This window comes from Octopus sinensis, linkage group LG16, assembly GCF_006345805.1.
Source record: "Octopus sinensis linkage group LG16, ASM634580v1, whole genome shotgun sequence".
Taxonomy (NCBI): domain Eukaryota; kingdom Metazoa; phylum Mollusca; class Cephalopoda; order Octopoda; family Octopodidae; genus Octopus; species Octopus sinensis.
The window spans coordinates 56,212,866-56,236,129 of record NC_043012.1 but is presented as its reverse complement, the minus strand read 5'-3'; the positions used below and the strand labels follow the sequence as shown (position 1 = coordinate 56,236,129).

The following is a 23,264-nucleotide window of genomic DNA, read 5'->3' as shown; positions in this document are numbered from 1 at the left end:
AATACACAAACACACACACATGACAGAAAGAACATTAGGTTGGAAGGAAAGAATCGAAATGTTGACGAGAACAAAAATGAATAGAATATAGAAAATAGCTAAATTCATTAGAAAAAGAAAAACCCTGATAAATTGTATGAAAAAAAAAACAAACAAACAAAAGAATGCAGATGAAAACATGCTAGGAGAAATGGTATTTAGTACAGATATATCTACATTATCATGTCTAAAAGTTCAATGAAATATTATCGTCTTTATCATGTTTCGCTGTTACACTTTCCCTGGAAATATCAGATGTATATGTAAGCAAGTACACATACATATATATATATATGTGTGTGTGTGTGTGTGTATATATATATATGTATGTGTGTGTATGAATATATATATGTGTGTGTGCGTGTATGAATATATATATGTGTGTGTGCGTGTATGAATATATATGTGTATATATATGTGTGTGTGTGTATATATAAAGTATATGGATCCATTATCAGTTTTGATGATGACTATTCCTGTCATTCAATCAACTGAACTGCTTATTCATTGTATTACTCATTAGCAAGTGGTCGAGTATTCCATAGACATTCGTACCCTTTAATGTAATTCTCTGGCTGAGCCAGCATGCCACAGTGTGAGGCAAAGAAGCTGGACCTTTGAATTAAAGGTACAGTCAACACGATAGGCTTCTGCATAGTTTTCATCCACAAAATTTAACTTACAAAGTTAGGGCCCACCTGGGGCCATGACAGCAGAGACACACCAAAACTGCTACACAGTGGAACTGAACTTGGGGCCTCAATGACTGAGAAGTGGACTTCTAAACTACTTGCTCAAATTTGCTCCCATTGTGTATGTGTACGTAATATTTCTATACTGCTGCATACAGTTATATATATACACACACACACATACATAATGTATATACACTAATATGCCTATTTGCCAATCTACCTACCTATCTAATATCATCATCAATTAACGTCTGTTTCCCATGCTAGCATGGGTTGGATGGTTTGACAGGGGCTGGCTCAGCAGGAGACTTTACAAGGCTCCACTGTGTACTTGGGCAGGTTTTTGCAGCTGGATGCCCTTCTTTACACCAACCATCTTAGAGTGGACTATATATATTGATATACAAATAATATATATGCACACTCAAACACACACACATACATATAGAAGTAGTAAGGTTGTTAAACATAGTTAGGCCTGAGGTATATACTCTTTTACTTGTTTCAGTCATTTGACTGTGGCCATGCTGGAGCACCACCATTAGCCGAGCAAATAAACCCCAGGACTTATTCTTTGTAAGCTTAGTACTTATTCTATTGATCTCTTTTGCCGAACTGCTAAGTGACAGGGATGTAAACACCCAGCATCGGTTGTCAAGCGATGTTAGGAGACACAGATACACAAACATATACACACACATACATACATATATATATATATACATACATATATATATATATATATATATATATATACACACATATATATGACGGGCTTCTTTCAGTTTCCGTCTACCAAATTCACTCCCAAGGCTTTGGTCAGCCTGAGGCTATAGAAGACACTTGCCCAGGGTGCCATGCAGTGGGACTGAACCCAAAACTATGTGGCTAGTAAGCAAACTACTTACCACACAGCCACTCCTGCACAAAATACAGATAACAAAATACAGAAAAAAAAACCCGTTTCATGTATGTATATCTTTCAAGCCTAACTGTGGTTGTCTACCTTACTATCTCTCAAACAGCTTGATAAGGATTGCTTTATATGGCCACTTTCAATGCTGAGGCTTTGGATGAAAAAGGTTGGAGTTTAAGCTCACATCCATTTGAACACTGTTATCTATACTGAGCTTATTTTCCTCTCACCCATTCAATGAATGAATGTATGCATGTATCTATCTATCTACGACTATCTCTCTATTTCTATCTATCTACAACTATCTCTCTATATCTATCTACGACTATCTCTCTATGACTCTATCTATCCATCCATCTATCTATGACTATCTATGTTCATACAAACAACATATAGACACATATGTATTTGTGTGTGTGTGTGTATGTTTATATTTATGCACATGTGTATTCATTGAATATTAATGCCATATGCGTGCACACTTTAAGTCATCATTAAATCATCTTTTAACTCAACATTATAATTGCCTCTATTCATACTTCTGCCGCATTAAAATGTATATTTTAGAGAACAAGTATGAGAGGGGAGGGCACAGAAAACAGGTGTGAAGTGTGGAAGGGGAGGAGGAAGGCAGCAAAAACTAGGATAATAGAAAAAAAAAAAAAAAAGGCAATAAACAAAATGAAACAAAATATAATCAAGATAGTATAGGATTCCAGAAAACGGTTTTGGTGGGGATTTTATTGATTGAGATAGAATAAGAAATACTTCAACATACAAGAGGAAAGGTTTGGAGGTGTTAAGGGAATAATGAGGCTATGCGTTTTGAGGAAAGACAATGTTTTAAAATTTAGTTACACTAATCAATCTATTAACTCTTTTGTTATGGTATTTCTGCAGAAGTACTCTGCTTTTGTTTCAGTTAATTTGAAATTAATGAAGAATTAAAGTAAAACAACTCTGTCATAATAAAACTGGGTGTTAGAATATAAATCATCGTGGGATTTTGATGGAAGGCTTGAAATTAGATCAATCAGATCACTTACGCAGGCTGGTTGACAAAACATTGCATTCTTTTATTCTTTTGAGTCATGCAGTGGCAGTCATGCTGGAGCACCACCAATGGGTAATATGTATAATAAATTTTAGATAGCAAAATAATTATCTTTTATCTTTTACTTGTTATCACGTGATCACGTCACCGACCAGGCCATCAGATGTTGCTACACATCGCTGGTCACAATGCGCTTCGCATTGTTTTAGCCTTCAATGATGCCACTCCTCGCTGGCTAAGCGAGCAGGCCAACAGAAGAAAGAGTAAGTTGTGGTGAAAGAGTACAGCAGGGATCCCCACCACACCCTACCAGAGCCTTGTGGAGATTTAGGTGTTTTCGCTCAATAAACACTCACAATGCTGGTCTGGGAATTGAAACCACGATCCTACGACCGCGAGTCCGCTGCCCTAACCACTGGGCCATTGCGCCTCCACCTTTTACTTGTTATAGTCATTAGAATGCGGCCATACAGAGGCACTGTCTTCAAGAATTTTATGTTGAATTAATCAACCCCAGCACTTCTTGATATCTTTTTGCCAAACTGCAAAGCTACTGGAATGTAAACATAACACTGGTTGTCAAGCAGTAGTGGGAGACAAACACAAAGACACACACACACACATGCTGAGCTTTTTTCAGTTTACATCTGCCAAATTCACTGGCAAGGTTTTGGTTGGCCTGAGGTTGTAGTCGAAAACACTTGCCCAAGGTGCCACACAGTGGGACTGAACCCAGAACCATGTGGTTGGGAAACAAATTTATTATTACGGAGCCATTAATTTTTTAAATCAAGACTAATGAAAACAAAAAGGAAGCTTGTTGTCTTTTAGTCCTGACTAAGAAGATCTGTTCAAAAGCATTCCAGGCATGACCATCCTGTCTTCTTTTCAGGGTTAGCAAAACAAAAACTGCCCTTCCTTTTTGTTTTTTTTTAAAAACTTTTTGAAGACAGAAGAGTGTAATATGTAATAGGGTTTAGCTGCTATTTGTAGGAGGTCAAGCAACTTTATAGAAAAGTAAAAATATGAGCTGGAAAGCTGTTATATAAAGTCTAATGTGAAATACGTGTACAGCAGTCTAGTAATTCTTTCTGAAGTGTGTAAGATAGGAAACAATCTAGCTAATGGAAGGTAATAAAAATTGCATTGGAGGTATGTAATTTATTAATCAAAATTCATTAACAATGTATATGCAAATATGCCTGCCTACCTACCTACCTATCTATCTCTATAGGGAGGACAAGGAGCTTAGTTTTTTTGGGTTTTTTTCATTTCTTTTTCCTCGTTCCATTTTTTGCATCAACCTTATTCACCCTTTTTTCCCTCATTTTTTCTTATTTGTTTACTGTCCAGTATCCTTGTTTTAAAAATCTATTTAATACATAAACAGAGCCTGAAAGATTGCTTTAAGATAGGTGTATTTTATAAATATCCTTGTTCAGGTATCATAAAAGTATGAAACTATTAGCAGCTCATTCGGTGGTGTTTTTAAATTGATTACATTATATATATATATATATATATATATATATATATATATATATATATATATATATATATATATAAGTATATATATAAATGGCAGTGCCCCAGCATGACCATAGCTCATGAGCTGAAACTAGATCAAATCAAATCATATATCATGATCCTTTAAAGTCCCTTTTTCCATGTTGGCATGGGTGGGGTGGTTTGGCTTGAACTAATGAGCCAGAGGGCTGCACCAACTTCCAACATTTACTTTAGCATGGTTTCTACAGCTGGACGCCAACCACTTCACAGAGTGTAATGGGTGCTTTTTTTTTTTATTTTTGTGGTATCAGTACTAATGAGGTTTCCAAGCACCCGCACGACAAGACCCTTTTCAACTGAGTGGAGTACAGTTTTAAGAGACACACACACACACACTCAGACATATATACATATTGGTGCATGTTGTTTGCATTCATAGTCAGTTCTTATTCTAGTACCTTTCAGAATATTTGCCTCCAGTTAATTTGGTCACCTAGGTAACAGAAATGATCTACTATCTCAAAGGATCTTCATAGACAGTCAAGAAAATTTATTATTCCCCGTGTGGTTTTAGTGTTTACTGCACCTGTGCATCTGCCACAAGCAAAACCAACCTTCTCTTTAATCTTCTCACGATTCCACTACACTCCTTGTGTGTCTGTAGTTTGCACTGGGTACACAGTATAGACTTTCTACCTACACCTTTTCAACATATTGAAATCAGGGCCATTTTCCTGAAAGGATTAATGTCTTGTCTGATTCTCTGCTGAACTTAAGGTCCTTCGAGACCAGGTTTTATTTCCACACCTTGTATTTCTTTTCTAATTCTACTACAGATACAGCTATAAGAACAAGGTCATCTGTGTAGAAGAATTCCTACAAGTAACCAGTCTTAAAACTCCTCTGTTATGGCCTGGAGGACTGTGATAAATAGAAGGGAGCTGGGAACTGAGCACTTGTGAACAACCTTCACATTAGATTCATTGCTATACTCATTACTAACTCTCACCTTACTGACAGCATCACGGTTCATGGTTTGAAAGGCTCTCACCTGCTATTCATCTACTTCAAGCTTCTGCAGCAATTACCAGACCAGGGATCAAGGGACCCCGTCAAGAGCTTTCCCTAGGTCAATGAATGCCAAATACAGCAGTTTACTTTTGGATAAATACTTTTCCTGAAGTTACTTTACTAGAAAAAGGGCATCAGCAGAATTTGGCACAAAACCAAACTGCATCTCATCCAGGCTAATTCTCTTCCTTATTAATTACTGGTAAGAGACACCATATTTTGCAAACCATAATAAACTACCAAGTACATTTAAGTGATTGAATTGCACTGCTAACACAATTAGGATACAGTACTGACTTGTAAATCCTAAATATACTTGGTAGTTTATTATGGTTGCAACATGAAATATGGTATCCCTACCAGCAATTAATCTGTATGTACAGTCTCCAAGAATGTATTTAATATGTAAATTGGTCTATCCAATTGTGTTAGACTGCTAAATTCAGTGGCTATTTAAGCAATGTGTTCGTGGATGGTTAATGGGTTGGAAGTGGTGCTGAAGAAAGAGCAATCAATCCTGAAATATGCATATACACCCATTTTTGTTTTTACTTGTTTCAGTCATTTGACTGTGGCCATGCTGGAGCACCACCTTTAGTCGAGCAAATCGACCCCAGGACTTATTCTTTGTAAGCCTAGTACATATTCTATCGGTCTCTTTTGCCGAACCGCTAAGTTAAGGGGACGTAAACACACCAGCATCGGTTGTCAAGCGATGTTGGGGGAACAAACACAGACACACAAACATATATATATATATATATACATATATATGACGGGCTTCTTTCAGTTTCCGTCTACCAAATCCACTCACAAGGCTTTGGTTGGCCCGAGGCTATAGTAGAAGACACTTGCCCAAGGTGCCATGCAGTGAGACTGAACCCGGAACCATGTGGTTGGTAAGCAAGCTACTTACCACACAGCCACTCCTGTGCCATTATTTTACTATTGTTAATCGCATGGTTTACATAGACATATTCACATATGAAATGTAACTTAGAGCTGGCTCTAATTTCTACAGTAAATCTGTAGAGATAACTTAAAAAAGTGATCTTCCCTATTAGTTGAGCTAACTCTCTCTCTCTAACTTTCATGATGTGGTCCAACAATTTGATGCTTCTGTAATTACTGCTCTCTAAGGTACCTCCTTTACTCTTGTAACAGTTGATTATAATGCTGCTACATCAGTTGTTGGGTATGATACCTCCCTGTAGAACCTGATCAGCTACAAAGTTGATTAGACCATATTCCCTTCCATCAGATATTTTAAGCATTTCAGTGGTAATTCCTGATGGACCATTTTTATATCCTTAATTGCTTTATCTATCATACTGCTGATCCCTCAGTTGGATTCACAGTAGGCAGACCCTCTCTCCCATACATTTTTCACATTTAATAATAGCACTCTTATGCCTCTTTCATTTCATAATCATTAAGTTTACCATATTGATACAATGTAATGACAATATTAAGATATGAACTGCTGACCTCTGGATTTGATATTTCATACACTATTGTCTTGGCATGGCTGTTTATTCCCTCTCTCTCTCAAGCCTATCGATATTCTCGACCCTTTTCATACTGACCTGCTTAAAACCACCCTTGGTTCTGTGATACATTTTAACCCTTCAGCATTCAGATTACTCTGTCAAAAGTAATTCTCATCCCTTCATATTGCCTTGAATTAATCACGCATTACCTTGTAACTTTGAAATTTCAATGGTATGTTTGTATACTTTTAGAATGATGTTGTAGGTGTTAAGGACTGAATCAAGCCAGTTTGGACATAAACCAGCTGGGATATTTGAGCCAGATATGACTAGTTTCAACACTAAAGTGTTAAAGTGATCTAAATTAAATTCTTCCATCAAAATTTCATGTTAATCCATGTTCCAAATACCAGCTTAATACTGACAAAGTTATTTTAATAAATTATTTATTATTTTCAAAATTAATTGAAACCAAGGCGCTGTATTGCAACAGAAATATGGCAATAAATGGGGTTAATGATTCAATTAACTATAATTCAGTCAGAGATTTGCTCAAACATAGCAATGACAACAATAACAAAATACTTCATGTTAATAAACAGAAATAAATAAATAAGAAAAAAAAGACAAAACAAGTTTGAAGTACTTGAAAATATTGTGGAGAAATAAAAGTAGATTTCAGATTTTGGTGCCCAACAGATGTAATTTAGCAGAGTGTAATATAGAACAGGGGAATTTGAAAATAAAATAACATTTACAACAAGAGTGTGATTGTTCAGGTCAACATAGTAATGATGGATGTACAAATAACTGCCTCAACTAGTAACCAAAAGAGGTTAATTTAGTCCCAATGTAAGAGAATAACAGTAGAGATGTAATAATAGTTTCAAATTGAGAGGAAAGGTCGAAAAGCAAGTTACTGGGCACAGGAAAACGAAAAACAAAAATTAGAAAGAAAGAAAGAGCAGACAATGGTGACAATAGACTGCCTATAATATAAAGTTCAAATTTCTGTAGTTTCTCTTTCAACACCCACTTTACTTCACTTTCCATCACATACGTGTACGCACATACCCACATACAGCATATATAGAGAAACAGAAAAACAAAACAAAACAAAATGTAATACAAGCTTTTTAGGTAACATTGTTGTGTGGCTAAATAGTTTGCTTTGTAAATATTGTGATTTCCAGTTCAATTCCACTGTGCAACACCTTGGTCAAATGTCTTCTATCATAGCCTCAGGGTGACCAAAATTGCATGAGGGGAATCTGGTAGGCAGGAACTGGGATTTAATCCATCAGAGGGAGTGGTCGTGTTCTTAGATATAAAATCATCATCATTATCATCATCGTTTAACACCCGCTTCCATGCTTCGATTTTGACTGAGGGCTGGCGAACCAGATGGCTGCACCAGGCTCCAATCTTGATCTGGCAGAGTTTCTACAGCTGGATGCCCTTCCTAATGCCAACCACTCCGAGAGTGTAGTGGGAGCTTTTACGTGCCACTGGCATGAGGGCCAGTCAGGTGGTACTAGCAATGGCCATGCTCAAATGGTGCTTTTTATGTGCCACCTGCACAGGAGCCAGACCAGCAGCACTGGCAACGACCTCGCTTGAATGTTTTTTCATGTGCCACCAGCACAAGTGCCAGTAAGGTGATGCAGGTAACGATCACACTCAAATGGTGCTTTTTATGTGCCACCAGCACAGAAGCCAGTTTGTTGCTCTGGCAATGATCACGCTATAACAGATATAATCTGTCACTTGATTTAACATCACCATTTCATCCTTGGGTGAATCTACGCGCATCTACTCTGTTGTAAGCATTTAGATCAGATCTTTGTTGAGAGAGAACTTCTTTCTTTCCTCTGCTAGTATTGAACTAACCCAATAATATAGGTTTTTATCTTTTACTTGTTTCAGTCATTTGACTGTTGCCATGCTGGGGCACCACCTTGAATTTTTAGTCAAATGAATTGACCCCAGTGCTTTTTTTTAAGCCTTGTACCTTATTCTATTGGTCTCTTTTGCCAAACTGCTAAGTTATGAGGAGATAAACACACCAACACCAGTTATGAAGCGTTGGTGGGGAACAAGCACATACACACATATATATATATACAACGGGCTTCTTTCAGTTTCTGTCAACCAAATCTATTCACAAGACTTTAAGGCTATAGTAGAAGACACTTGCCCAAAGTGTCATGCTGTGGGATTGAACCAAGAACCATGTGGTTGGGAAGCAGGCTTCTTACCAAACAGCCATGCCTATGCCTTATATAAAAAAAAAAAAAAAAGGAAAAACAAAACCCGTCCTGTTTCTTTATAATGTTTTGTTGGAAACTAAATGCTACAGTTAATTAAACTGATACTAATACATGAATGGTAATTTAATTTTCCTTCCTATAGTAATGGTAAAGACTCCCTTTGGTCATGAATGACCATGGGGTTGCACCAAGAAAGTTACCTTCTGAGGCACAAGTCAAGGCAAGGTTGTAAATGGAAGACCAGCAGTCACCCACGCATACCAGTGTCCCCTCTCCACACCACCAGTGTTATCCAAGGGAAAGGCAAAGGCCGACACAGCTTGACACCAGTGATGTCGCAACTCATTTCTACAGCTGAGTGGACTGGAGCAACGTGAAATAAAGCACCTTGTTCAAGAATGCGACATACAGCCTGGTCTGGGAATCAAACTCACTACCTCATGACTGTGAGTCCAATGCTCTAACTACTGAGCCATGTGCTTCCACTTCCTGTGGTAGGATCAGATTGACTCTAGTAGGAACTGAGCTTCTGAACTCATAATGTGGAGGAGTGAAATTACAAACTGTCTGACCTTCTACTGTTTCTGCTTTCATACCAGCAATGTTCAGAGTTGCTGAAGAATGGAATAAACTATTGCACCTGTAGTTGGCTGTTAGGACACTGTATCCTTTAAAACTTCCATACTTCCTGAAATTCACCAACAATACACCTGATGTCAGCCCACCCTTTTAACAACTCTTTCACTGTTCACTTTCTGTGCATTATTCTATGTGCTGTTCATGCACTTTTGGTTACTTTTTCTGATGAGTTGTAGGGCATCTGAGCACTGTATACAAAAATTTCATTATTATTATCATTACTAGGGCACCCGTTAAATGATGTGTAGTTTAATGTCCTATATTTTTCTCATGTATACCCAAAAGTAATTGAAACTATCAACAACCAGTTTTACATATATTTGCATAAATCTCTCTCTCTATATATACATGTATTGCACGGTTTTATTAAATATTTTATACACATGATAAATTCATGACAAAAATTAAATAATAAATATAAGTAATAATCAGAACAACTGAGTGTGTTCGCAGCCAGTACAAAAATTGCTAACGTCTACCTGGCTTTGATACTACACTCTTCAGATCCCAACCAGTTACATTTGAAAATAAAATGGAAACTGAATGTGCACTTATCGAAACTCATCTTTAAACTGTTTATTTTAAATAATTAATCTGGATTTGGTAAGTAAATGCCACGTTTTGACAGACTCTGTCCTTGGTTTTTGTTTATGGAAATTGCAAAAGCCGGTCTTGTTGGAAATTGGCATCTTTGTAATGTGAAGAGTAAGTCAGAATCCGAGGAATCAGAACAATTTGTTCCACATCAACTCGAGTCAATTTTTTTGCAAGTTGCAATTTTATACCTTGTGCCATTGCAATGACCATTTTTGTGATCAAGTTTTCTGAGTAACATTATTGGTGCTCCAATTTTTAATTTAATCTTATGTGAAGGTAGACCACTGATAGAATTTCTTCTATTATTTCCTGTGATAAATTCTCTCAGGCTGTGGGATGTTGTTGAGCATTTTGATCTAAAATTTCTCCTCTTCTTTCCCTTGATATATGTTCTCTTGCTACTCTATGTTGTTGAAAGTCCTGTAGCAAAATTTTGGAGTATTGTGCAGCATTTATGTTTCTTATAGCTTCTTGTCGGTCACTGCTCAATCTTCTTCGCCTCTCCTGTTGATAGTCTGGCTAGCAATATCAATACTCATAATGGGGTTTTAATAGTTGCAAAAAATAAGAAAATGTGTCTTTAAATGTGCACGTAATTATTTTGAAACACCACTATATATTCTGCTTCATTTCCATTATTATAGTATGAATTTTAATGAGCAAATATTTATTTAAACATACAGGTAATAAATTTGAATAGAATTACCTTCCACACATCTTTTAACTTTCAAACTTTGATATCCACGAACCTTTAAAGCTTTCATACCTGTGAACCTCAAAAATTTTTATTACCCATCAACCTATTACAGAAAATTAAACCTCCTTGTACTCCTACCTTTATTGTATTGTAAATAGTTATTTTATTTCATCTTCTCTCATCTTCCTTCCTATTCTACTAATGGTGTTACCCTACTGTCTCTTCTTTTGTACTCTAGGCACAAGGCCTGAAAATTTTGGGGGAGGGGGCCAGTCGATTAGATCGATCCCCCCAGTATGCAACTGATACTTAATTTATCGACCCTGAAAGGATGAAAGGCAAAGTTGACCTCGGCGGAGTTTGAATTCAGAACATAAAGATAGATGAAATACTGCAAAGCATTTCACGTGGCATGCTAACATTTCTGCCAGCTTGTCCTGCTGTCTTATTAAAATCCAATCATGTTGCCTGAGATATACTAACACAGGAGGGTATCATTTGAAGGAGATTTGGTTGCTATTTGTTGCAAGTCGGGCGACTGCATAGATGTTTTGTTGGAGGTCAATTGCTGAAAGAGCAACAGACAAGAGAAGAAAGTCCTCAATGTCGCCCACAGAATACTGTAATCTGAGTCTCTGCATCTACGTACCAACTTTTCTTTTCATCTATGTATCTACTGTCTCTCTCACTTTCTCTGTGCCCCTCCTCTCTCCTGCTTTTAATTTAACAATGTGTGTATGTATCTACTTTTTTTTTATCTATGTATCTATTTTTCTTTGTATGTATCAAAACATTTTCTTCCCTTCCTGTCAGTCACCACTCACTCTCCCTCCTCTCTCTCTCTTTCTCTTCAATTTAAATAAAATTATTTAATCTTAGTATATGTGATACAATTCTTTCAAGTGAACTGCTTGAATTTCTTCCTATGTAATTAACTGCTTGAATTTCATTCTATTTTAATACTGAAGAAAAGTGATGTGATGGACAGACGGACATGGCTCTTATTACAGTATAGATTACCATTACATAAGGTGATCCTCCAGGCAGTCACTCAACCTGCTAGAAATAGTCAAATTTCTCTCAAACTATGCCCTATTCCCTTAAAAAAAAAGAAAGGCACATTGCAAAATATTGTCCACTACCTGGAAAGACTCAAAAAGACAAGATAATCACAACTGGGTTGACTCTGATCATAAATTTACTCAGTCAGGGATGTGCTGGAGTGAGACAAAAACAGAAACATGATGTGAAGATAGACAAAGTTGCTTGAAGAATATCTTAATTACTTGTTTAATTACTTACTGAAGGAAAATTCTAAAATGTTAGTTAATTACCTTTTGAAAATAGCCACGCCGGACTGATTTGTCTTTAGTTTGTCGGAAATATACATAACCATAGTAGTAGGCATTATCACACTGAAACCAGAAAGATATAACAGCATTAGACACTTGCTCAACAACAACAACAATAGTAGTAGTAGTAGTAGTAATTATAATGAAAAACATTAAGAATATTGGAGCTGCTGTCAGGCTCAAAGTGATCCAGAAGACAGCATTGTTGGGTACAGCTCTATTCTAAGGAGAGTGCTGTTTCTGAGTCTCAGGAGAAGGCAGTACTTGAAACCTTTGGTGATTTGAAATTGCCTGCTTTCAAGTAAAGAACAACCACAAATAGAACAGCAAGAATCAAAACACCGCCGCAGATGTTGACGATGATATAATCAATGCCCTAATGCAGTACCAGGCAGTGACTCTCATGGCTTCTCTGATCTTAACTGATTAGAAGTGTTAACACATACATGTGTTGTCTCGATGTAAAAGATGAGCTACAGCAAATATTCTGCTCAATAGCTCAGATTTGTTTGTCAGTTGTTTGACCATAACCAGTTGAGCAAGTCCCTTAGTGGCTGGCGATATGTGCATCTCTGATCACTCGCAGAAATACAGGGGGAACATCATAGCCATATGTTGGGAGGAATTCTTTGGTGTTTGGATAATTGACCTTTGGAAACATGGGTTGTTTTGTTCATCATTCTTAAACAACCCTTACTCAGTGACTTTTTGAGTGGGATGAGCTGCTCGACCTGAAGAAAATTCTAACTGGGCCCCACCTGCAAGGTCATGCGCTGTTTATCTTGATATGAGATCACTATATTGCACACATATGGTTGTGATACATGTGCCTGGTGTACCCTTATCAGATGGGTAATCATGATGGGTATACTGGGCTTCGTATATTTTACCTCAGTGTCGCTTTGATGGCATGCACTGCTCTCTCACTCAATAATAATAATCCTTTCTACTATAGGCACAAAGCCTGAAACTTAAGGGCAGGGGATAGATGATTACGTCGACCCCAGTACTCAAATGTTTCTTATTTTATCGACCCAGAAAGGACAAAAGGCAAAGTCGACCTTGTTGGAATTTGAACTCAGAACGTGAAGATAGATGAAATGCTACTAAGCATTTTGCCTAGTGTTCTAACGATTCTGCCAGCTTACAGCCTTTTAATAATAATAATGATAGTAATGATTTAAAATTCTAGCATAAGTTTTGCAAGTTCAGGGGAGGGGGTAAGTACTCATCTGGTACTTGTTTTATTGACCCCGAAAGGATGGAAGGCAAAGTTGATCCCAGTGGAATTTGAACTTGAGAACGTAAAGATAGACGAAATGCCACTAAGAATTTTGCCAGGCATGCGAAAGATTCTGCCAACATGCTGCCTTAATAATAAAATTATAATAAACAACAACAATGATAACACAGTTTCAAATTTTGGCACAAAGCCAGCAATGTTAGGGGAAGCAAGGCAAGTTGAGTCTATCAACCCCAGTACATGTCTGATACTGTATTTTATCAACCCCAAAAGGATGGATGGCAAAGTCAACTTTGGCAGAATTTGAACTCCGAGTGTAAAGAAAGACGAAATACCACGAAGCATTTTGTCTGTATATGTGTGTCTGTGTTTGTTCCCCACTACTGTTTTACAACCTGCGTTGGTGTGTTTATGTCCCTGTAGCTTAGTGGTTCAGCAACAGATACCAATAGAATAAGTACCACGTTAAAAAAAAAAAAAGTACTGGGTCGATTCATTTGACTAAAAATTTTTCAAGACAGTGCTCCAGCATGGCCTGTCTAATGACTAAAAAACAAGTAATATATATATATATATCATCATTATCATTTAATATCCATTTTCCATGCTGGCATAGGTTGGATGGTTTGACTGGAGTTGGTTAAGACCAGGAGTCAATCTAAGCTTAAGGTAAACACTTTATGGATAATTTTCAAGCCATGGATGGAGATTCTATGTGGCTGCTCAAGCTGCTAAAAATAGCAGCAATATCTCTAAAAGCACCCATTACTACTGTCTTAATTGATATGTTAGATAATCTAATGTGGATTACACTATTTATGAGGACAAAAGAAAAAGATGAGTGGAGGTACGGTCATACTTTTAATGCTGTTGACCACCGGCGTATTTACTTGACCAAGATTGACTGGGGGTTTAGTATATAACAACAACAGCAACGGATACCTTTTAGATAATCCAGTGAAAGGTAACAAGATGTTATACAACAATAAATATGCTTACCTGTAATGATATAGGGCAGTCCCTATTGTACTGAGAATGAGCTGGAATGTGTAGTTTGCGGCCAGGACATTGCCGAATGCGGAAGTGAAATTGTGTATCTCCCATACAACCTGAATAAAAAAAGAAAAAGGAAATAGTAATGTGCCAATTAAAATACTTCACGCATTGAAATAAAAATATATTGTCAAAAACAATAAGGATAAATATTATCATCATCATCATCATCAACATTATCATCAATAATGATAATAATGATGATAATAACAACAACAACAACAGCAAAGGAGTTGTATTATTTATTCAATGGTAAACAGCACTTGTTGGAGACACTGGTGTTAAAAAAATTGATTAATCTATGAGTCACGTTGAAAGTGATCAGTCTTGCATATTAATATGCAAAGGGAAAACACAACTCGTTGAGCAGTTTAGGTGTCCTATCAATGATGTTAGACAGCGTTCCTGGCAAAGGAAAAGAAAAACCAAAAAAATACTAAAACAAATGCAGTGGCAGCAGCAGATGTTTGTACTTTAGTCATATAGAAAATATTCCTTTGTGATCCTGTACCCAATTTATAGTGCCATGTTTACATAGTATGCTTTCATTTTAATCCTGTTCTGTATTAGCACGTAAATGAGATGCATGTTGGTATGCTGCACAGGAAACACATCCATGGTAAAAAGATTTAAAAAAAGAAAGAAATGCAAGTTATTATGTGGTTAATTGCTTGCCCAGTTAGAAATAGCAGCCAAATCTCCCTGCCAATCCATATCTACTTACTTAGAATTAGGTATGTTGTGAATCCTAGGACCCATAAAAGTGGAGTTTAACCTGGTTTGCATGTCATATAAATGACTGAAGATTACAGCATTCCCCTACATGGTCCTTGGATGGAATGCCAGTCCATCCCAAGGTTAACTTCCCAGCTATTGCTGGTACTCATTTACAACTGAACGGACTGGAGCAACATGAAATTCAGTGTGTTGCTCAAGAACACAACACACCTATTTCTTTACTATCCACAAGGGGCTAAACACAGAGCGTACAAACAAGGACAGACAAACGGATTAAGTCGATTATATCGACCCCAGTGCGTAACTGGTACTTATTTAATCGACCCCGAAAGGATGAAAGGCAAAGTTGACCTCGGCGGAATTTGAACTGAGAACGTAGCGGCAGACGAAATACTGCTAAGCATTTCGCCCGGCGTGCTAACGTTTCTGCCAGCTCACCACCAAGTCTGGGGAATTGAAACCATGATTTTATGATCATGAATCTAACACCCTAACCACTAAGCCAAGCACATTCACAAACCATGGATACAGGCTTAGATTTTAAAAAAAAAAACACATTAGAAAAGAGTTCTAAATATACTGTAACTTAGCAGTTCAGCAAAAGAGACCAACAGAATAAGTACCAGGCTTTAAAAAAATACTAGGGTTGATTCATTCAACTAAACACTCTTCAAGGCGGTGCCCCAGCATAGCCGCAGTCTAATGGCTAAAAAAAGTAAAAAGATAAATACCATCCATGCCCACCACCTATCCACCAAACAGAAAGAAAGCATTAAGTAAAAACCAATAATGGTCAAAGGTGAAACAGCTTTGATTATAAGTCTGCTAGGCTGAAACTGACGAGGCTAAACAGCAGCAATAACAAAATATATTAAAATATTGTGGATTAGTTTTACTATATAATCCTTGAGTATCTTTACTGAGTATTACCTGACTTTCATCTCTGAATAGGAGAATATGGATCGTGATGGATCCTTATAGATTTCATTATTTATATACTGTAAAAACGCATGTAATTTACGCACTTTTTTCGCAAAAGCAAAAATAAACTTTAGTGGGTGCGTAAATTACATGAGTAGGTCGTTCCAGAATTTTTTTAGAAATTTTTTTTGTTGAAAAATGATGTACAAATGTAAACATTCGTACCAGAAGTTGACTCATTTAATGTCAGAATAGGTTTTTAGGGAAAATATAATGAAGTTGACTTTTATTTATGCTGGATGGTATAATGCTTACTTTTCTTTTTCTGTATAAATATACTAAAACTATTAGATGGTTAACTACTTTTCGAAGTTTGATGTTCATGCTGGTAATCACGGTCGGAGCCATATTTTACATTGCTTGGAGTCCCTACCTATTGCAATGGAGCCAAGCAATTTCCTTAAATAGATCAGTTTTTCACTGCTTAAGAAGTTTTGCTTGCATTTGCCTCCAGGAAGCTATTGCTTGCTTTCTTCACATTAGAACAATGAACTTCATCACTGCCAACATCGGCACTACCAGCTCTTATTACATCAAACGCCAACGACAACATCATAATCCATCCTTGCACATATAAACTCACTAAGTGAATACGACAGTGTTCTTACAGAAACCTTTATTTACCTTATACGATGTTTAATGTTGTGTCACATTCATGTTGAATTATGCAGCAATCATATTCTCTTCATAGAACACTTGTAATGTATGTATTACCAGTTCTTTTGGTATAATAGATTTTTGCTATCCTTTTTCATGTCCCCACACAGACGTGTATATTCTAACAAGTCACTTCTTAAATTTCGCACCTCACTTGTTCAATAAACACTGAGTTTAACTTGCAAAGCTGTTTATTTTCTCCTTTCGATTTTTAATGTTTATTTTAGCGGGTTACCAAACTATCGGTTTGGTCCCCCCTGGCTAAAACGGTAAAGACAAATTTTAAAGTTTGCTTGACATTTTATAAGTGTGAAAGGGATTGAAATTTCAATACTCCGTATCAAAGGTTCACACAAGAATAGGCAGAAAATCAGAGCTTGAGACAAGAAGACACTTTCAACCAATCAGAATTCTGTTTACATAATCAGTTTGATTGGTCACCTTCCTCTATCGGTTGAGTAAAGTGTCATCCAAGCTGATGTTTATTGGTAATTAAACTTACTTTCTAACACTTACGCATATTTATCAGCTTTGCTTTTGTTGTTTTTGATGATAAGAATTATCAACAACTTTTCCTGTGATTGTGATTTGAGAAGACATAGAGAAGTATACTAAAGATCGGACATAATCTCTTGTGGGCAGGAAATGTAAAATAAAGCTTATTATAAACGTCATAATTTAATAGCTTTCAATGTGATACCAATGTGATACCTGGCCCTTGGAACATGCTTTTGGCCATGGTTGCCATTTAGTGATAGGTTCTTTTGCATCTAAGGCCCATCCTCTGCATGCTTTCTTCAATGTCACGGTCCGTTGTTGGCCAATATACATAACTTCTCATTAATGATTACATTCTTGAAATCCCTGGGAGACCAACGTGAAATTCCTTTAATAATTGCTTTTGTAGTGTGATTGGCACTACGACTCTTAGTGCGTACATCAACACTTTGTCACACTGTGAGAAATGGTTCGCATTTATGTTGCGCAGATTTTTATCTCTTTTAGTCTTTAGTATTTCTTTCATTTTTATAATGAATTCTGATTTTAATTTTATGTCTTGTAAAGTAAGTGGCAGTTCACGAATAATGTTGCACAAAACATTTTTAATTTCATTTCTCCACTTGCAAAGTGGCAAACATGGTATCTTCAAATGATTCTGCATATTTTGAAATCAGTCTTGATAGACAATCCGCATGACCTAATTTCTTGGATGGCATATACTCCATCTTGAAACAAGTTTAATAATATTGTACCCCAGTGTTGCAACCTATTATCAGTATGGGTAGGGATCCCTTTCTTTGATCCAAATACTGCTAGTAATGGATGATGATCAGTCTGTAAACGAAAACTTTTGCTGCATAAAAATCTGCGAAATTTTTTCACGGCAAAAATAATCACTAGAGCTTCTTTCTTGATTTGACTATAATTTTTCTCTGCTAATATCAGAGAACGCGAGGCATGAACCACCACCTTCATGTTACCATCTTTATATTCATGTAGCATTACTGCTCGTATACTGTACTCAGAAGTGTCTGGAGTTACAACAATCTCTGCTGCATGATGAAAGTATGCTAACAGCAAATCAGATATTAATATTTTTTTTATTTCGTCAAATGTCTTTTGACAATTTTCCCACTTCATATCTTTTTTCACCTTATGCACATTTGTAATATAATATTTGTAATATAGTTTCACCATATCCATATTTGTAAAGTCGCTATATTTGTCAGAGGGGGCATATTTTTTATTGCCTCTGCCAGGTCTGGTTGATGTCCATTTCTGTCAATGATTTGTTCTAAATATCTTATTTTCAGTAAGAAAAATTCACTTTTCTTCACTCATAGTAAAGCCGTAATCCCTAATTTTTTCAAATGTATATTTTACATGCTCTATGTGTTGATCCCTGGATTCGTTTTTAATGAGTATACCATCCAGATATAGAATTATAAATTCACAGTCTGCTAACATCGTATCAATAATCTGTTGAAAAATCACTAGTGCAACTTTTAAGCCAAATGATAACTTGTATTTAAACAGTCTTTTGAGTATGTTAATTGTAAGGTATTTAGAGCATTCCTCATCTACTGTTTTGTCATCATCATCATTGTTCGACCATGGTCGAGACAATGGAATTTACCATGCTACGCCAGACTTCACGGTCCATCATAGCATTACGGAGGTCCTGTTGCTGGATGCCTGTATCTTTGGAGATTACATCAGGGTAGGAGAGTGTGCACCCTCTGGTATCGCGAGTAGATGGCTTCCAGAGGAGAAGAGTAGAAATTGCCTCGTTTTCAGCTCTACAACAATGTCCAGCAAACTGGACTCTCCTACCTTTCAAGAGATGACACAGGTGGTAGTTTCCCATATATTTGCATTTTGGTTGGATGACGCTTCCATGAGAGATTTTTTGTAGGTACGCATGTCAGAGAGATCCACTTTAGAAAATATCTTCACACTGTTTAATTTTGCAAAAATATCCTCCAGCGTGGGTAATGAATAGTGGCACGTTTCAAGACATTTGTTTAAATCAGTAGAAAAATCAGCACACACACTGATTTTATCATTCTTTTTCTTAACATACACAGTTGGTTATGCCCATTGACTATATTCCACTTTTTGGATGACTCTAAATTTTTCTAGTCTCACCAAGTTTATCTGTTCTAATGCTGTGACTGGTAAAGTTCATTTTTGTTTAAATGTCAGTATGGCATTTTCTTTCATTAGAAACTGTGCCTTCATTTTGGTACATAGACCTAATTTATCCTACTCACATTTTTACAGAAAAGATTTATGGGGAGGTCCCGTAAGTTAAATAATTCCATCCAGTCAGTTCCAAATAAGTTGGAGGTATTATTTAACACAAAAACTTTAGCCTTTATGGTTTTTTCATGAAATGTTATGTTACTTATCAATTCACGCTTAAAATATAATTTTTTCCCCTGAAACACCATGGGCAATTTTCGAAGTTTCATTTAATTTAAGTCTCTTGACTTATTTCCCATGCATCTGTGTTAATTATTGAGACATCGTTGCCTGTATCCAATTGTAACTTTATGTCTGTGTTATTAATTTTTACATATGCAAATTTCCTTTGAGGCTCTTTCGTATTTTTTTATCACCAATAATCTGTTTATCCAATTTTTTCTGTTGAGCCACTTTTTAGGTTTTGTCTTACAGTGTGACATTTTATGCCCTATTTTACCACACTTGTAGCTTTTTATATTTTTAAATGGACAATCATTTTCAAAATGTAGACCACTGTACCCATAACATGGATTCAGTCTTGACATTTTTTCTTATACGATACCAGTAGATACACCTGAACATGAAAGCAATCTTTCTCTTCAATTTTATTTGCATCATGTCATAGATTTATAATTCTTCCGCTTCTACCTGTAAAGTTATATTTTGGTCCTGTTCTAATTTTGTTAATGTCCGGGATTGTATATCTGCATCTTTGTTTGCAGTAAGCCCTTGAACAAAAACAAAACACTTGAACATGTCTAGGGTTAACGCATGCAATTTGAATTTCTCACACTCTGTTAACCATTCCGGCAAATTTTTGACCAAATTTAAACACTGCTACCAAGTAATGAACAGGGAACTTCTTTCACTGAAAATTTTCAATTTCATCAAAAAAAAAACTCACCTAATTTCATTGGCAGAACATAATTACTATATTTTTCGTGTTCAGTAGAGGATAGCTTTCTTAGAAGTAGTCGTACTATTTTCTTGTTGGACCAACTTTTACACTCGTCTTTGAAGATTTCTTTGCATCTATAAAAATATACAAAGAAGGTAATCCCTTCCTGATTATAGCTGAATTCTTCAGTCGAGTTTGCTATGTTCATGTTCTGATGAGTATGAACAAAGTATTTTCAGACTTCTTCAACATTAATTCCAACAACTGTTGGTTTTGTTGTTGCTGCTGTTGTAGTTGCAACTGCACCATGAAGGCCAATAAGTTTTCCATGTTAAAACGATTTTTTCTTTCGTTTCATACCAAACAAAAATATTTAAAACATCCAACACAAGCTTCGAACAACTTGCAACACTTTTATATCCTTGTATTGGATATATAATATATCGAAGTAGGGGGGGGGGAGAGAAAGTATTTACACAGCGTACTCCTATTAATACTACATGAGACTCAACACTCAATCATAGCTCAGTGAGCTGCTTACCAACCTGAACTGCCAATCGCTCAGTTCTTTACATTATAATAATGAGTCAGTCCAACTTTTAGCCACTTGAGGGGTGGTCGGAATCCTTCCACAACAGAGGGTGATTTGGCTACTATTTCTAGTAGGTTGATGAGCAATCTCACATTGTTGCTTCAAGTTTATCTACAAGTTTCTGTGTGTGTGTATATATATATATATGTATATATGTGTGTGTGTGTGTGTGTATATATATATATATATAATGGTAGTGGCAGCATGAAAATGAGTTCTATAACATTGGATCGTTAACTACATCTTGAAAGTCTATCAAAACAACAGCTTCAGCAGAGCCACTCCTCCAAATCACAAATTAGTAGGAGTTGAACTTAGCACTATGAGGTAAGGAAAAACTTATCCGCTAAAGTTTTTATCTTCTTCAGTCTGTGATGCACTTGCACGTATCATCGATGATGTTTCCTGGGGTCATTAGGTGTTTCAAGTCTTTCAACATCAGACATCCTCATCCAGATGACCTAACCAGGGTCAATCAAACTCCAGCTTGTGTCCAGTTAGCACTACCTCTTATAAGTACTGCTCCTTCCAGGGTTTGCACTTCCTGATCTACGGCCACACTGAAACAGCCTCCATTGCCTTTCACAGCCACCCTGATGGCCTTCCACCTTCTGGCCCCTGTAAATGCCAAGCATGTTATAAGTTCCGCAGAAGGACTGAACTGCAAATTCTCTGAGTCCCACTGTGTTGAGATCACACCTTGCCAGCCATTCATTGCTTAGTCACAGCTCAGCTTATCTTCCCTTACTTACAGACAACTCAGACATCTATTTTAGAAGCAGCAGCTGTTGTTTTTAGCTATGTGTCAGCTCTGATCCAGCAGAGACTAAAAGCATTCCAGTTATGACTATCCCATCTTTACTCAAAGCATAGTATATCTAGAATTTTGATCTCTAAGCTATCCATTTTTTTTAAAGATGACAATGTGTAATTTGAGATAATTTAGCTATTATTTCTAGCTGTTAGAAACCACATAGAGATTCTTTCACTGGTTTGTTTCAGAAACAGTAATAGAGGAATGAGAAACTTGTCTGTCAAAATGCTGATTAGTGTGTGGAGAAGGTGGTGGTAGATACCTGGAAAAGTCAACCTCTAACGAAGGGGTACAGGGTTTCAGCTGTTAGGATGAACAGTATCAAAATTAGATGAGTAAAAATGTAATTAGCAGATGATGACACTGCTTTCATTAACAAGCATGATAATGAGTAATCATTTCACATCTTTAAAATAGCAGACAATGTAGCCATCATCTTTTCATTTCCATATAAAGAGATTAATAAGGAAAAGTCAGAAAGGTTAACCTACTTAAATGTTTTTCTTATTTTCTTCTCTCTTTGTTTTGTTCTGATACTTTTAAATTTATAAAAAAAAAAATCAACATTTTTATGAAAACTTGAAATTTTCAATGAAAATGATGTGGAAAAAAAAAAGGAAAATAAAATCCCCCAAAAAACAAACTGCACATACAAAAGCAAAAGGCAACAATTTCTCCTCCCAGACAAAAAAAAACCCAAATAAAAGAAGAATATTTTTAACATGAAAGTAAGGAGGGGAGGGAAAAAATGTGTGAACGATGATGAAGCTTGTGACTCAACAATTGGTTACAGTTATTGAAATAAGGAAATCTTTTGAAATTCCCCAAGTGGAAAACTTACAGAAAAATCAATATGGCTTGGGAAGAAAGAAAATAAAGGCAGAAATAATAATAATAATAATTAATAATAATAATCATAATAATCATAATAATAATAATAATAATAGGCATTTCTAACATTCCATTATTTTAAATATTCTTTGATGAAATAGTTATGTGATACTAATTGATTAGAAAGAGAATATTATTGTAAATTTTAACATGGAATATTATATATAAAATAACATCAATGAGTTTTATCACCAACATGTACACATAATAAAATCCATTGTCTGAAAATAAGACATGATGGTCATGGTTGGAATTTCACTGATCGTCCAAGTATGTACATGGTTAGTCCAAATTACTCTGTAAGGATGATAGGGCTGGTT

General features: G+C 36.2%; 1 protein-coding gene across 4 annotated transcripts in view; it reads right to left on the bottom strand.

Moving 5' to 3' along the window:
- The window catches only part of LOC115220367 (protein DENND6A-like), a 127,627-nt gene that overhangs the window by 43,237 nt on the left and 61,126 nt on the right, over positions 1-23,264 (bottom strand). For all 4 annotated transcript variants that reach the window (XM_036510157.1, XM_036510156.1, XM_029790481.2 and 1 more), the window contains exons 4-5: positions 14,572-14,681; positions 12,312-12,392 (exon numbers count right to left, since the gene is read on the bottom strand). In XM_036510157.1, coding sequence (XP_036366050.1) covers positions 12,312-12,392; positions 14,572-14,681 — 191 coding nt within the window. The remainder of the gene's footprint in view (positions 1-12,311; positions 12,393-14,571; positions 14,682-23,264) is intronic.